Source organism: Melanerpes formicivorus, unplaced genomic scaffold (genome assembly GCF_026170545.1).
Source record: "Melanerpes formicivorus ecotype bairdi unplaced genomic scaffold, bMelFor1.0.p_v2 SCAF_58, whole genome shotgun sequence".
Classification (NCBI taxonomy): domain Eukaryota; kingdom Metazoa; phylum Chordata; class Aves; order Piciformes; family Picidae; genus Melanerpes; species Melanerpes formicivorus.
In genome coordinates this window covers 3,747,594-3,763,481 of record NW_027142410.1, presented here as the reverse complement: position 1 = coordinate 3,763,481, position 15,888 = coordinate 3,747,594, and the positions used below count along the sequence as shown (strand labels likewise).

At 42.6% G+C, this 15,888-nt stretch overlaps 1 protein-coding gene across 22 annotated transcripts in view; it reads right to left on the bottom strand.

The window, feature by feature from the left end:
• Positions 1 to 15,888, bottom strand: part of MADD (MAP kinase activating death domain) — an 88,322-nt gene that overhangs the window by 41,417 nt on the left and 31,017 nt on the right. For 6 of the 22 annotated variants that reach the window (XM_068161548.1, XM_068161555.1, XM_068161551.1 and 3 more), the window contains 14 exons: positions 15,506 to 15,684; positions 14,670 to 14,905; positions 14,163 to 14,318; positions 13,085 to 13,192; positions 12,046 to 12,239; positions 11,109 to 11,440; positions 10,386 to 10,525; positions 9,060 to 9,161; positions 8,204 to 8,242; positions 7,127 to 7,186; positions 6,568 to 6,670; positions 5,519 to 5,705; positions 4,209 to 4,359; positions 1,103 to 1,309 (listed from right to left, as the gene is read on the bottom strand). In XM_068161548.1, the coding sequence (XP_068017649.1) occupies positions 1,103 to 1,309; positions 4,209 to 4,359; positions 5,519 to 5,705; positions 6,568 to 6,670; positions 7,127 to 7,186; positions 8,204 to 8,242; positions 9,060 to 9,161; positions 10,386 to 10,525; positions 11,109 to 11,440; positions 12,046 to 12,239; positions 13,085 to 13,192; positions 14,163 to 14,318; positions 14,670 to 14,905; positions 15,506 to 15,684 (2,194 nt within the window). Of the gene's footprint in view, positions 1 to 1,102; positions 1,310 to 4,208; positions 4,360 to 5,518; positions 5,706 to 6,567; positions 6,671 to 7,126; positions 7,187 to 8,203; positions 8,243 to 9,059; positions 9,162 to 10,385; positions 10,526 to 11,108; positions 11,441 to 12,045; positions 12,240 to 13,084; positions 13,193 to 14,161; positions 14,319 to 14,669; positions 14,906 to 15,505; positions 15,685 to 15,888 lie in introns of all 22 variants that reach the window. The other 16 variants (XM_068161570.1, XM_068161566.1, XM_068161568.1 and 13 more) reach the window with 6 other exon arrangements.

The following is a 15,888-nucleotide window of genomic DNA, read 5'->3' as shown; positions in this document are numbered from 1 at the left end:
TTTCAGAGTGCAAGACTAGCTTCTGAGCAACTGCCTTCATATATTACCTCTTGAAACAAGCAAGCAAATCAAGTCAGAGGGGTCCAGTATCAGTTCAGAACGACTCAACACCACTCTGCCTGCAGCTGTGGGTATCTGCTCTCATGCCATGTAACTGCCCAATGCACACATTCCTTTGTCTCACACCTCATACTGCAGATGCAGCCCCACAGTAGCCTGCTGCTTTCTGAAGCTTAAGCCTTCATACAATGATTCCATTAAAAAGTTGCTTTAAACAGGCTATAAGAAGCAATGGCTACAGTTTAACATAACATTTTTTTGGAGTTTACAAGGTGTCTTTCATATACTGATGGTACTCTTCTCTTGTTTACAACCCACAGCAGGTGGAATCCATCCACAATTTTTCTTTAAAAAAAAATAAAACCATATCTGTAAAGCCCTTTTAAGGCAAAACAATTTAAAGCCTACCTCTAACTTCTTCCCAGAGCTAGCAAAAAGCTGTACCACCCAAGAAATTAGACTGGGAAAATTTCCAGTGACCAGCCTAGCAGATGCTGTTAAGAAGGACACACATTCTGTCTGGTATTGCACATAAGGAAGATTCATCAGCCCTGCTCACTAAAATTTAACACTACAGTTAAAATCCTTTTGGCATTTTTTACTATTACCCATCAGCATATCCTGGGTCCCACTCCTATCAGGATGCAATCTAGATAGTCCACAGGTAATCAACAATGACTAGAAAACTTTTTTTCCATGTAGTCCCTTCCACAGTTGCCTTTTCCAAAGTTCTGCTCACCCTATTTCACTTTTGCTGTTTCCTGCTGCTTGAAAACATCAAACACAGTTAAAAAATAAAGTTGTCTACAACACAATGAAATTCAGAAATAACTGAAATCAGGAAGCTTCTGGGAGAAAACTTCCCTGGATAATTTATCCAAGAGTAGAGTGAAAACATGTATGATTATTCCCTGTGATCCAAGGTGGAAATGAAGCATGTTACAGCAGCAATGTAGTGTGCTAAAATGAAGAGAATGCAAATAAAACCTAATGCCAAACCAGAACTCCCTCCTGCCCTTTTCACATGCACCTTCATACACACCAATGGAAGCAATAAAATTTTCTTCCTTTAAACTCCTTGTGTCAAACTCCCTTGGCCCTTTGCCTGCAGGGCTTGGTGCTTTTGGCATTAGCTGAGGTACTGGCAGCTGCACTGCAGGTTTTGGCTCCACTCTTGGGGAGGATGCAGAATCCTTTCCAACTGGAGTGACAGATCCATCTGTTGGACTCCTTTTCCTTTTTTCTGGCTCTTTAAAGAAAAACAAAACCAAAGTATTCCATTAAAAAAAATAAAATCATAAGGTAAAAGGAAATGAGAGAAGGAAAAGGAAGATGAGACAGATGGTCTCACCTAAATCATTAAGTTTAGCAGTGAAACAGATCAGTCTCACATTTGTTACCACAAGTCACCATGACTCACCAAGGGCACACTGGTGGAAACAGTAGAGGAGAAAGCCAGACTGCTGTTTCTGGGACACTCAAATTATCTCCTTACAGTATATTTGAAACCTAGGAATCTTCTCTAACACAATAACTATAGCATTTCCCCTGCTGAGTTGGGAAAAGTTAAGCAACTTTGCCTAAACCACCAACTACTTCCAGAATACAAGCAAGCTCCTTTTGAAGTGAAAAGATGACAAATACAACCATCTTTGATGGGTAACACTACATGAAAGTTCAGTCAGGAGAAAAAAAACCCAAACCAAGAGACAATACAATAACTTCATCCCAAATCTATATTCCCAGGTTTACACAGTGACCCCCACTGAGTTTTTTACAGTCACAGTAAACAGTGGGGAGTTCACACATAGCTGCCATTTTGAGAAACACTGCTTCCTAGGCCATAGTTCCCAGTCCTGCTATTATTGCCAACTGTCCTTGTTTCTAAGCCCAAGTCCTTAGCTTGGCCACATTAAAATAATTACAACCAGGCTTCCTCTAAACAAATAACCTGTATTCATCAAGTCTTGTTGAGAATATGAGTTGTATGCAAACTGAACAATTTTAGGATTACTAGATTGCTACTTTGTGTTAACATGAAGATAAGCACTAACCTCTAATTCTAGAATTACCTAGATCAACCCACTGAAAACAACAAAAACATACTGAACAGCTAACATCTGACTATAAACCATGCAATAAGAAGACAAGTCATTCCAAGATGTATCAAGGCTTTAGAAGTTTATTTCAAATACCATCTATTGTGAGCACAATTAATTTACTGGATAAGTTCTACTTAATATCAAGTTATGGTATTAGATATTACATAAGCAAGACTTCATTAAAACCATGGAGTTTCACATCAGCCACTCTAATTTTGCTTAGGATCAGTGTCTTACTCAAAAATTTATAATGTGGCTGTCAACGGGTCCATGTCCCAGTGGAGGCCAGGGACAAGCACAGTCCCTCAGGGATCAGTCCTGGGACCAGGCTTGTTCAACATCTTTGTGGGTGCCATGGACAGTGGCATTGAGTGCACCCTCAGCAAGTTTGCTGATGACACCAAGCTGTGTGGTGCAGCAGACACGCTGGAGGGGAGGGAGGCCATCCAGAGGGACCTGGACAGGCTGGAGAGGTGGGCACAAGCCAACCTCATGAAGTTCAATAAGAGCAAGTGCAGGGTCCTGCATCTGGGTCAAGGCAATCCCAGGCACAAATACAGGCTGGGCAGTAACTGGCTGGAAAGTAGCCCTGAGGAGAGAGACTTGAGGGTGCTGGTGGACAAAAAGCTCAACATGAGCTCTCAGTGTGCACTTGCAGCCCGCAAAGCCAATCAGATCCTGGGCTGCATCAGGAGAAGTGTGGCCAGCAGGGCAAGGGAGGTGATCCTCCCCCTCTACTCAGCCCTGGGGAGACCCCACCTGGAGTACTGTGTCCAGTTCTGGAGCCCCTATTACAAGAGGGACGTGGAGGTGCTGGAGTGTGTCCAGAGAAGGGCCAGGAGGATGCTCAGAGGGCTGGAGCACCTCTCCTATGAGGACAGACTGAAGGAGTTGGGGCTGTTCAGTCTGCAGAAGAGAAGGCTCCGAGGTGACCTCATTGTGGCCTTCCAGTATCTGAAGGAGGCCTACAGGAAGGCTGGGGAAGGACTTCTCAGGATCTCAGGTAGTGACAGGACTAGGGGGAATGGAATGAAGCTGGAGTGGGGAGATTCAGGCTAGATGTGAGGAGGAGGTTCTTCACCATGAGAGTGGTGAAGCCCTGGAATGTGTTGTCCAGGGAGGTGGTCGAGGCCGCGTTCCTGGAGGTGTTTAAGACCAGGCTGGATGAGGCTCTGGCCAGGCTGATCTAGTGTGGGGTGTCTCTGCCCATGGCAAGGGGGGTTGGAACTAGCTGATCCTTGTGGTCCCTTCCAACCCTGAATGATACTGTGATACTATGATAATTGCCAAGATCAACCTATTCCCCACACTCAAACAATGCTCAGAAATCAACATCTGTAACCCACAGGGTACCTAAGTCAACTCACAAAATCCATGATGCAAGCCCCTCAGAGTATCAACTACCAACTCTTCAGTAGATATCACTCCTTTGCTACAATGAAATAAATAGCTTTTCATCCTTGGAGATTGCTGCTGAGTAAGGTATTAAGCAGAGAGGTAGCTTTTTGTCATTTTTGCTCTTTGATTTTGCACTAAGAATTAGATTTCAAGAAAAAAAAAGAAAAATAAAGAGGTATCTTCAGACTCCTTTCTCCAAGAGTACTTAGTGATGTAAGAATCATGGTGTAGTATATGGTGGTTGGTAAGGTAAGATACAAGCATTGTGTGGTTCCATACCAGAAATATTCCCCTCCCTGTTCAGGTTGCCTGCAGCAGCTTTCCAAGACTGCCTGGGACATTGTTAGCTGGAGGCTCCCACTCTCAGAATTCAAACCTCATCTGTCAAAGTCCTAGGGTTTGTATCTTGCTGCATAGTTTCCACTTTCAATCAAACACCAATATGGCCATTATTTTGCTTTGGTCTGGTCGTGTGTGTGCCACAATTTCAAGCTTTGCAAGGTTTTAGTAACAACAGTAAAGATCTCAACTACTTTGAAAGTACTTTGAAAGTAACCCCCATGAAATAGCAGAAATCACCAAGCTACCTTCCCAATAAGGAACTTGTTTGATTCATAAACACTGTATTTTCATAAACACTTTTCTTACCTTTATTGTAATAGTGAGTATGTGCTATCTCTAGCAGACTAAAAACACTGGCCATGCCTCCCAGGCCAGCATTTGCATAGGACTGCTCCAGGCTCAACACAGTGCACTTCAGCAGGTCCAGCATGCCTTTATAAACCTTGCGGCTGACTTCCTGCAATGAAAATCCCATTAGCATTGCTATTTGTGTGTCCCAGCAGTGTCACTATTATGACCAAATGGAGAATGGTGACAAATTGTGTCCCTCAGGAGTAAACATTGGGACCAGTGCTGCTTAATATCCTCATCAATGACATAATGGAACCAAGTGCACCTTCAGCAAGTTTGCAGACACCTAGCTGAGTGTCATCTCGTGCCTGAGGGATGGGTTGCCATCCAGAGGGACCTGGACAAGCTCAAGAACCTGCACCTGGTGTGGAGCAATCCCTGGTATCAATACAGGCTGTGGGATGAAGGGATTGGGAGCAGCCCTGCAGAGAAGGGCTTGGAGGCTTGGAGATACTGGTAGATGAAAAGCTGGACATGAGCTGGCAATGTGGGCCCAGAGCTCAGAAGGCCAACCACATCTTGGCCTGCATCAAGAGAAGTATGGCCAGCAAGACAAGAGAACAGATTCTCCCTGCTCACCACCCTGGTGAGATCCCACCTGGAGTACTGTGCCCAGTTCTGGAGTCCTCAGAGCAAGAAAAAAACACAGACCTGTTGAGAGTGGATCCAGAGGAGGGCCACAGAACATAAAATGTTCAGAGGGCTGAAACACCTCTCCTTTGAATAAAGGCTGAGAGTGATGGGTTGTTCAGCCTAGAGAAGAGAAGGCTCTGGGGAGACCTTATTATGGCCTTTCAGTATTTAAAGGGGGCCTATAAGAAAGACAGGGACAATTTTTTTAGCAGGGCCTGTTGCAGCAGGACAAGGGGTGACAGCTTTAAATTGGAAGGTGGGTATATTTAGACTAGACAGAAGGAAGACATTTTTTTACAATGAGGGTGGTGAGACACTGTCATAGGTTGTCCAGACAGGTGGTAGAAGCCCCATTCCTGGAAACATTCCAGCTAAGGTTGTTTGAGGCTTAGACACCTGCTCTAGTTGCAGATGTCCCTGATGACTGCAGGGGAATTGGACTAGGTGGTTTTTAAAGGTCCCTTCCAACACAAAACATTCTATTTCAGATGCGAGAAAGTGACTGAAGAACACGAATTCCAGCAGTGCTGTAACATCAGCTTTTATGGGGCAATTTAACAAAAAACCTTCTACAAATTGAGCTTCAGCAGACAGTAAGTATGAGGACTCAGCACACTGAGTTCAGCACTGACCACATCCTGTATGACATCCTGTCGAGCATCTTCTTCTGACTGGACTGTGCGATTCAGCTTGCTCAGTACAAAGACACGGAGCTGCTCACTCTCCAGCAGACGTCGGACTCTCTTCATGTTTAGCCAGCCAACACCCTGTCCATCTAGAACATTGTGTACCACCTCCTTCAGGAACTGCTGGTTCTCACTGAAGGATTCAAGACATGGCAGGCAAAAGTCAGCCTTCTGCTTACCTCAGTTTGCATGGGAAAAGAGATATGGCCAGGACACACAGAAATGCGTTTCCTATCCAAAGGAAGTTTACAGGGAAAGCAGTTCACGTCTAGCTGCCAGCTAGCATAACTTAACACCGTCCAAACTCTGGTCTAAAGGCCTGGTACCGATATTTTATCTTTTCCATTATGTCCTGTAATAAGCAATAATCAGATTTTCCTCTAGTCCTTCTAGCAACCACTCTGCTCTCTTTCACAGACCTCCTCAGAATCCACAATCTTCTCCCACAGCTACCTTGTCTGACCTGCAGACTTCCCTGGAAAGAAGAAGTGCAGCACCACCAATAGCACTACTGCAGCAGCTTTGGCAGGTGTACTGTTTTAGCTTGTTTTTCCACAGGGGAAGGAATGGTAAGAATAAAGGACAGGTCAGGTAACATTTACTTGCACTATTCTGAGTCCCTTCCAAAGGCTGAGGAAAGTGTTTAACATTCATTCACAGAAACAAATTGCTTCATATGAGTCAGCTGATCCTCTGCGTGATGCATTAAAATTCTGCTGGCTAAACTACCTTGCTCAGAATAGACTCAATTACAAAGAATAAATACTGAGTTTAACTAGGGACCCAGGATTTTGTGGATCCCAGACAGAACGATTAACTTTGGAGCACAGAAAAATACATGTGTGTTATCAACTGTAAGGCAATCTAGACTGAACCTTCCTGGACAGTAATACATTCAAGCCTAAAGCCAGAGAAAATACTTCTGAGGAAACACTGGCCAAGTATGAGACTACTCTAACAACATCTTTTACTCAAAAAGCAACAAAATATACTACCTGGAATTGCTGGTTCGTCCCTGAGGCGATGGAGATTCTCTCTTCACCGTTGGGCTGTGCTTAATGACTGAGGACTTCTGATCCACAAGGGCTCGTCTGTTTCCTACAGAGGAGACGAAACAGGATGAAAAGAAGGGGTGGGAAGAAAGCAATCTTATCCCAGGACACTAACAAGCAACGCTAAGTTTGGCTAACACACCTATTTGGATTACAGGTAACAGACTTCAAACAAAATGGAAACTCCAAAAAAAGCAGCAGCATGTATCATATTCTAGCATCACACATCGGCAGAAAACAGTAATGGGAGTAATGCAGAGAGAAAAAGAGAAGGTAGTAATGGGAGCAGGAAGTGAAAGGCAGGAGAAGTTTGGCTGCTCTGCATGCTGTTCCACAACAAGAACCACCTTCAAATTAGTCACTACATGTGAAAGCATAATGCATCGGGGATGACTAGATCATGTGGTACTGGTTACCCAGTGAGAAAGGTAGCCCAAAGTCAGGCATAGGGTAATGTTTGAAATTGTCATATCATGCACAGCTCATGCTGTAGGGAACCCACCTTCATTGCTTACTGGGCCAGCTTCAGTAATAATCTCCATTATAGTATTTAACCCAAATACTGGGACACAAAATATACAATTAGTAGTGTACTACAATATCTACACTCCCCATCATCAGCATCAAAAGAATCCAGTCACTGGCTTCTTCCCATCCCTCCCTCACAACAAAACCCCAGTGACACTAGAGCAGGAAGGAGGTTTGAAAGCCCAAGACAACAAGGGCCAGAGTAATTAATCTTAGAGATAATGCTTGACTTGAAATTTGGTATCACGGAATCAATGTGTTGCATCTTCAAGGATGTTATTGCACATACTGCATTTCAAGGGCACTATCAAAAACACCTGCATCACTTGAGGAAAAAATATCAATGGATGTGCATGGAATAAAAACTAAAAAGGAAGATGAAAAGGGATCAAACAGCAGCAATGAGATGGAGTCCCAGCATAATTTCCCATTACAGTTAGAAACACAAGATACTACACACACTTGGTGAGAACAAGTTAAGGCAGCAATTGTATTACCTGTACAACGGAGACAAAAACATTTAAAAACCAGTGAAGTGCACAGTGGGAGCCCCAGTGAGCCAGCATGCACATGTAAATGAACACTAATACACACACACACTTGCACATGCATAAAATAGACTGAGCTACTCCATGGAAATCCTCGTATCTGCATAGTAACATTAAAGGTCCTACAGGATTACAACAGTCAAGAAAAGAATACCAAAGTGCAGAAGATGAGGCGCAAAGCATGAATGTGGAGTGGTAAACCCCATCACTGTTTTCTTCCAATGCATGGAATCAGTCATTAAGTTTACCCATGGAAATAACCCTGACATGAAGCATGTTTCTCATCCAGTACAATTGGAAACACAATCAACTGGTAAAAGGTTGCCAAAAACAGCTGTGCAGAGTCTCTGCTAGTGTTTTTACCCTACCAGTCCTGTTCCTCCTCATTTTACACACAGGGAATGATTACTTGTCTCAAAAACAAAGTCCAAAGCAGAAGCACAAAAAAAGGCTTTTGGCCTTTGTTTCTACAAGGTCTAAGGTCAGCAAAACATCATACCAACCTTCATCCACATCCCTTCCCACTTCCAGATTAAAGTAATCTTTACCGATGAAAATGATGAGGAGGAAAAAGTAAATGAAAAAAATCAACACATTAAAACAAAAGCAGCAAGTTCTAATCAGATAGAATAACTCAAAACAACTGAAAAGGTCTCAGTACCAAAACACCAGCATGTTCTCTGTCACCCTTCTGGTACTATATCTGGTACAGGGACGATGAGGGCAACTGCCCACAGTAAGAGGGTCATTTCTCTAGTCCCCATTCAGACGTGTTATGTAAGGCTAAGGCAGACTAACAGAAGATGTTCCAATGACAAGATTGTGCACTTAAGTTAGGGATCAATCTTCACTCTGAATGAGCTGAAGTATGGTTCTAATTTGATTTGGATCAGAGATTTTCTACTTAGTGAACTGAATACTAGTGTCTTGAGGTTTGAAACACTTTTGAAAGTCATCTGAACTGCAGCATTTATGGGAGGGTGGTATGATCACCACTTACAAATGCAGCATCATTGCCCTAACAAGTGACCTACTACCATGAAGACTGTAGCAGCACAGAAGTAGGACCTACCTCTTGGTTCCAAATCTTTATACTAAGTACTTAAAACACAAAACAAAGCCAACATTCACAGTTAAGACAGGCTAAAACAGCCAGTCTCCTGTCCCAACACTGCTCAGTTGTTGGGAAGAAGTCTGACTGAAAAATATCAAGACAATTTACTGTTTTGATACTCAAGACAGGTACTAGCCAAAGTACGAAAACATATCACCCCCAAGATTCCCCTTAGGGGTAAGATCTCAAACTGCCAAGTCACAAGAACTGTAAAGGCTGTAAAAGACAAAGGGAAAAATGGTTACCTTTCAGACTGGGAAAGGGAGTATTCTTGTCTCTCCCAACTTTGGTTGGTAGGGCTAAGTTGGACAGACTGAAACTTGTGCTGTGGTTTCTGTACAGGCTGCCTATGACAGAAGAAAACAATTAAATACCTAATGCTCACTGCACACACACAAACTTCCTAAACCTCCTGTAATTCACCTTATTCCAGATAGATCCTTAATGAGTAAGTTGTTCTTTATCACCCAAAAGTTTCTCCTTGTCTCATTTACACTGTAACCATGCCTGTAATCTGATTTTTCTGCATTGCACAAAAATAGAATTCTTTGCATTCATGATACAATCACTGCTGTTATATCTTTGAGCCTTACATGTTAACAGTCATATCCACCTATTTTCCTGTGTTTAAACAGTGTCACATCAGCTGTGTCTTCTAGTTTGATCCTCTTTGTAGGAGCAAATATATCATTTGGGCCACACAAGAGAACAGGATGATGCAAGGTCTCGAAGACACGTCATTCTGAGGTGAGGATTGTGCACTGTCTTATGAAACACTGTAAATATGCTACAAAAGCATGCTTTAAAATAGAAGCTTTCCCTTTATTCCAAGTTCAGCACAGACATTTTAAAAACACAAGAACGATTCATTGCCTGCTCAACCCTGTAGACAGTCTGAAAGCACCTCACACAGATCAACAGCCTGAGTAACACTTTAAGATGTTCATTTAAAATGTCAGCATACTACTGCAGTTTGCTTTGGCTCTCTTTTTTGCAGCCTTATTTCAGTAGCACTCCTTTTATCAGAAACATCAAACACATCTTCCTCACTGCTACAAACTTTTTGCACTGCTCCCCACTGGAGTGCATGACTCGGTTGGCCATATATTCTTTCACTCATTAAAAAACAACTTAGATTAGCTTTTCACACCTAGAGATTTTAACCTTAAAATGTAATTCAAAGTAGGTGAGCATAGTCAAGAAAGGAGCACCGAAACACACAACATGGCAGCATGGAAAGCACAGTACTGGTAAGACTTTTGTATCAATTTCATGAAACTGCACCACTTTTTGTTTAAATGAAACAGAAAGAATTTCTCATCTGTGCCCTAAAGAGCTATAAAACTCCAAGGCCTAACCACATAACCAAAGTCCTTATTGAAAAATATGCACAGCAGTAGTTACCAGCAGTGTAAGCTGCAAGGGTCCTGTGGCTCCCGACATGGCTTCTGGAGAGCTGATAATAATTTTACAACTGAGTTATTCTCTTGACTAGCCATGCCTCTATTCTAGTCCCCTGTAAACTCTCATATAATAAATAAAACCAGGTTAATGAACACATTAGTACGTACTTGCAAAAGACATGATGCCCCCAAAACCTTCACTGCTGTTGTTGGAGACAGTAGAGTTAGGAGAGCTGGCCCTGGAATCTGAATCTGCATCAGAATCGTTGGCCAGTTTTAAACTGTTTGGTCGGAGTAACTTCTGAGACCTTTAAAGAAATTAAGTACAACTGTTAACAGCTTTTTCACTTTTCCCTCCAAATCAAAAAGGTGTATGATTGTGGGATATCAATGCTGGTTTCATTCCTCTCTTCTCACCATACTGGGGGCAGGGGAAGAAATGAGAGAAATGAAGTTTCTTTCAATTCAGGCTTTTATTACCTTTCATGGCACGCTGAAAACTTGTCTGCAAAAGAGCATTGGTGAATTTAAGGGGTGAAAGGTCCTGCTTTGGATTTTCTTGAATCACTATAGTATCTTTCCCCCAGAAGACAAAGTTTCACCAAAAAAGAAAAATACTCCAAGGCTTCCAGGATTCAGTAGGTATCTACTAGAATGCTTCCAGGAAGAACTGTGAATTCTGTTAGCTCATACAACTTCCATAAAAGCAAGGAACTAAGGGAAGTGAGCAAGTGCCTTTACTCCAACCAGAATGGTTTACAGAATTTCAGTATTAAATGTAAGTGATCAATACATTTCAGGTTCAAAAGACATTTGAATGAATGAAAACGACATGAAGTAGATGCAAAGCCCAGCAGCTGTACAGAAGGGCAGGAGACATGGAGGACTTGCCTGCTTCCACCGAGATTCTGATTAAATCTTGGGGTGTAGCTTTCTTCCTGCTCATCATCTTCATCCTCTGCAGGAAAACCATACTGTGGCTCAAAGTATGGATTGTCATACTCTTGCTTCCTCACCACCCCTTCTGAGGAGCTCATGCTGTCAGCTGCACTGTCACTCTCACGACGATCCAAGCTTATCCTGGGAAAGCTCGGTTGCAGTGGTAAGGAAGGGAGATGGTTTGAAAATCCAGCAACCAACTTCTCTTCTGTTTCTGCTGAATCTGCTGACTCCTGTGGACCAGTCAAATCATTGGTCTGTTCGCTAATTTGCGTTACATACAACTGAAGGGGAGGACAAGAACAATTATTTCAAACTGGGAAGTCTGCAGGGTTATCTGCTGTTTCTTACAAGGCCCCCACCCCATCCCCACTATCTGTGGCTCTAATCTAGGATTTTATGCATGCTGCAGCATTTGTACATTATTGCAGGCACTTACTCTCCTGTAGAACAATCTTACTGGTGAGTGTTAGCCCAGGATAACTGCTCTCCATTACCCCATTTTGTGGTTATGCAAGCAACTCCTGTTCTTCCTAAACAACCACAGAATCACGAGTCTTCCCAGCCCACCCCCTGCTCCTTTACCACATCAGGCCTTTCCAGACTGTAAAAACAATTACTGCAGTCACAAACTGGATCATTGCTCTCTGTTAATGATGCACTTTCTCAGTATGAAAGCTTTTATGTACAGGAATGCTCTATCCCAGCATAAGAGGGTACCAGTAAACACCACCTTGCTCAGAAAGTACAGAAAAAGCATGCAGTTCAATTCATGCATGGTTCCACAATCCTATTAGCTTTTGCCCTTCTCAGGAAGAACCATGTGAATTTTCCCACTCTTTACATCCCAATCTCCTGATCTTGGGGCTGAACTGATTTCAGTACACACATGATTCACTCCATGGATGACAGTGCTGGGGCTGCTACTGGCTGTAGTACTGGAACTTGAACGAGGCTGGTTGTTCTCTTGGGAGTTTTCACTGTCCATGGCCTGTTCATCCAGATCCCCTGAATATTCTTGAAAATCATCAAATTCCACTTCACTAGCATCACCAAGAGCTGCGTGAGTCAGGGGGTCAACATCTGCAAACAGATCATTTCACATTAAAGAACTCTGTCTTCCTCAGCCTTCTGTCCATCTAAGCAAAGATCCCTTGATGAGGACCGCTCAGCAGAATAACTTTGCATAAAAACTTAGGATGTGAGTGGCTTCTGGAGGTAATGTATTCCAACCCTCTACTCAAAGCAGGTGTTGCTTCAGAGTTACTGCAGGTTGCTCAGAGCCTTGTCCCACTGAGTTTTTAAACACTTTAAGGCTTGAAATTCTACTGTGACGCTGGGAACCCGTTTAACTACACTAACCATGAAGGTCTTTTCCTTGCAGTTTATGGTTATTACCTCTTGTTCCTGAAACAGAGGAAACATATCATCTCCCCTAGATTTAGTTTACTGAAGAAAGTGAGAGTTTCCCGCTCTCACAAGAGAAGCTACTGCTGCAGCCTTGATATAAGCCAGAGGGAATGCCTTTTTCTGTCTCCACTATGATAAAGTGACTCACTAAAGCCAGCACTGAGAACCATTATGTGGGGGCAGGAGAAAGCTTGTATTCAGCTACAGTATCTACTGGCAGCAGCAGGTTGTTTCTGGATCTAGTGGTGCAGTTTTGTTCAGCAGCACCTGTATTTTCTCTTCCTCCTTCCGGTGCCCTTTGGAGGGCATTGTTTATAAGCAGGAGAAATGTCTTTTTTCAGCCTACTCCTGTATATTGAAGGAGTACAGAAAACACTTTTACTTCAAAGCAAAACTACAATCGAACAATACTTCGCTCTGATTCAGGGACTTACAGGAGGCTTTTTTCCACACAGTGCAGATGAATGGGGAGAGGAATCTCTGTGGACCTTGTGAAAGTAAAGCTCAAAGTTACTCACTTGGGGTATCGCCATTAATGTCACATTTCATCATCTCACTGACAAAGTCCCCAAGGGAGGAGTAGGAGGAGCTTGAATCATCGTAGTCGACACTGTCACTGCCACTGCCACAACAGGTGAGAAAGAGAGATGAGTGGCAGCATAACAGCAACATCAGGGCTTGATGTTTCAAAGATGTGAATCAGCATTGTTTTAATGAGCCTCAATCTCATGATATTACAGTCTCTAGAAATTTTTTGGCAAGTCAGAAGCCAGCCTCATGAAAGATAAGAAAAAATGAATTAACTTTGAGGTATACGAAGAGACAATATGGGAAGACATTTAAAGGCTCTCAGTAAAGTTAATGAGGTCAAGCGTAAGTGAGCAGGGAGTAGTGTATTAATTTTCAGTGGGTGTGGGTGTAGGACAACTTCAAGGAAACTGGAAATCACAAGTAAAAGCATTCCCTTTTCATGATATGTAATGATACACCCCACTCTTTCAGTATCACTGGTGCCGTGTAGAACATAAAAGACGTGCAAGTCCAAGCCTGAAAGCTCTCACAGGTTAGCAGAGAACAAAGGATAATAAAACTAGATGCAAAACTCTGGGAAATAGGGCTAAAACTACTGTAACAAAAAACTTCAGTCAGGTGAAGGTCTCAGGCAGTGGTTACTACCAATAAGCTTCATATAACTCTCTGTACTGAGTAGAGATTTGAAAGAGTGGCAAGATGGGTGGGAGTACTTGTAGCGCTGCAACAGATATAACTGGAGGAAAACCAGCATGGTTAGAAAAGTGTTAGAGTGGAAGGAAATACCTCATGTCAAGTGGCATACAGATAGTAAAAGAAAACAGGAATGTACAAATGGAGAATCACATTAAATGAAGGCTTGAGAATACACCAGAAAAGACTAAGATGTTGCTGTGCTGACAGAACAAAGACAACTTACTTCAGTGTCAATATTCTGCCCAAAGAGAGTAACCTGAAATGGCAACCTGGCAGGCTACAGGAAGAGGCTGCAAACAAGAAGTATGAGGAGAGGCCCAGCAATCTAAAGTAAGTATCATGTGACTACAACCATGCTTTCCACTAACCTGTCATCGGTGGGATCAGAATCTGTTTCTTTCTCTGCTGGGACATTCAGTGCTTCAGCCAGCTGTGAATTACTGTCATAGACACGATAGTGGATGGGCTGCAGCTGGTGAGCATACCACTTTGGTTTGTCACCAATCAGTGCTGGGTCAAATGTATCTGTACAAAAGAGAGTTAATTGAACTCATTTATTGATGTCAAAGGCCTCATTTATAGTGAGCCTGCCTCTTACTAAATCTTGCACAAAGGAAAAGGAAGGGATAGACTCTACTCTAAAAAGCCTACTAGACTTCTCCATAACCAAAAAAAAAGATAGGAGGTTAAATTAATTAGAGGATTAAATGGTTAATAGCACAGCTAATTTGGTAGAAACACATCAGGACATACATAAAGATTGAAAAATGTTCTTTCAACTGCATTTCCTTCCCCAGCAGGAATAATATGGGTTAAAACTTTGTCCTTCCCTAGACTCTGCTTTTTATGTGCAGGAAAGGCAAGAGCAAAACTTACTGTTATGAATTCTTTGGAAGGCATAGTTAGTAGGGTTGAGTGACCATTCTCCAAAATATTCTACAGCCTGAGTCCTGGAAAGCTTATCTGCAAAAGGTGTTTGCTTCGGCCTAGAGGCGAGAAAAGAATTTGCCTGGAATGCCACCACCGGTCGTGGGAAGAGACGAAGAGTGCGAGTGTGCATCTGGAAACCTTGCAAAACATTCGGTGAGTTGAAGAATCTCACCATAGCAACCCTGAAAAGAAACAGAGGACAATCTATCAGATAAAAACACAGAACACAACTGAAGACAGAAAGCCTTTAACACGTAGGCAGTAGGCAACGTTTCAAGCCTCTGAATAACAGTAAACCAGTACAAAAATAATGCCTTCTTAGAAAAGAGTCACCTTTAAATAAAGACAAGAAAAATACCCAAATACCTCAAGAAATCCCTTTGGTTTACTTTACCATCTCAACACCAAGACCCATTCAGTGAGGGACATCACTCTCATACGTGCTAGCTGACATGACAACTAAGTCTCCAGCTTTTTTTATGTTTCGAGACTTGTGATTAAGCCTAAAGGTACAATATCAGACTGACAAGTCCAGGGAAAGAAGATGATCTACAAGAAAATGCAAGAAACAAAGCACTCCCACAAGATAAACAGTTCATGCAGTTAACAGATTTGAGATAGAGACTAATTTCTGCTCTTTTATTTTTTTTCCCATGATATAAAGTAGAACCTGCAGTAGAACCTGGAAGATATTGCTTCTACAACAGGATCCACAGAAGCGTCTGTGCTGTGTTCAAGAACACTTCATGACAACTCAAGACTACCTTCCTGCTCAGCCTCACCTGGTGGCCACATCCACAGAGTCTACATCATTTCCATAGATCAGAGGGTTGAATTCTGTAGAAGGAGTAGACTGCAAATCATGCTGTGGTCTTCCCAGCAGCAGCGGCACCTCCTGCCCCTCATGGAACTTCTCTAGATTAAGAATGGGCTGAGTATTCAGACTCATGCTGGCCAGTGCCTGATGAAGGACAACATTATGCACACATTCAGCAAGGAATGCTATTAGAAGAACAAGAGAGATCAGAGCTACCCTGCCCACTAGGCAATTGCAGTAATTGTGCATGCTCCATTAGTATGTCTTAAAGCATCTCCTACTCTGAGTCAAAAATATCTCCAGGTCCTCCTTTACATGGATTGTCAAAACGATCTCAGTGCAGAAACA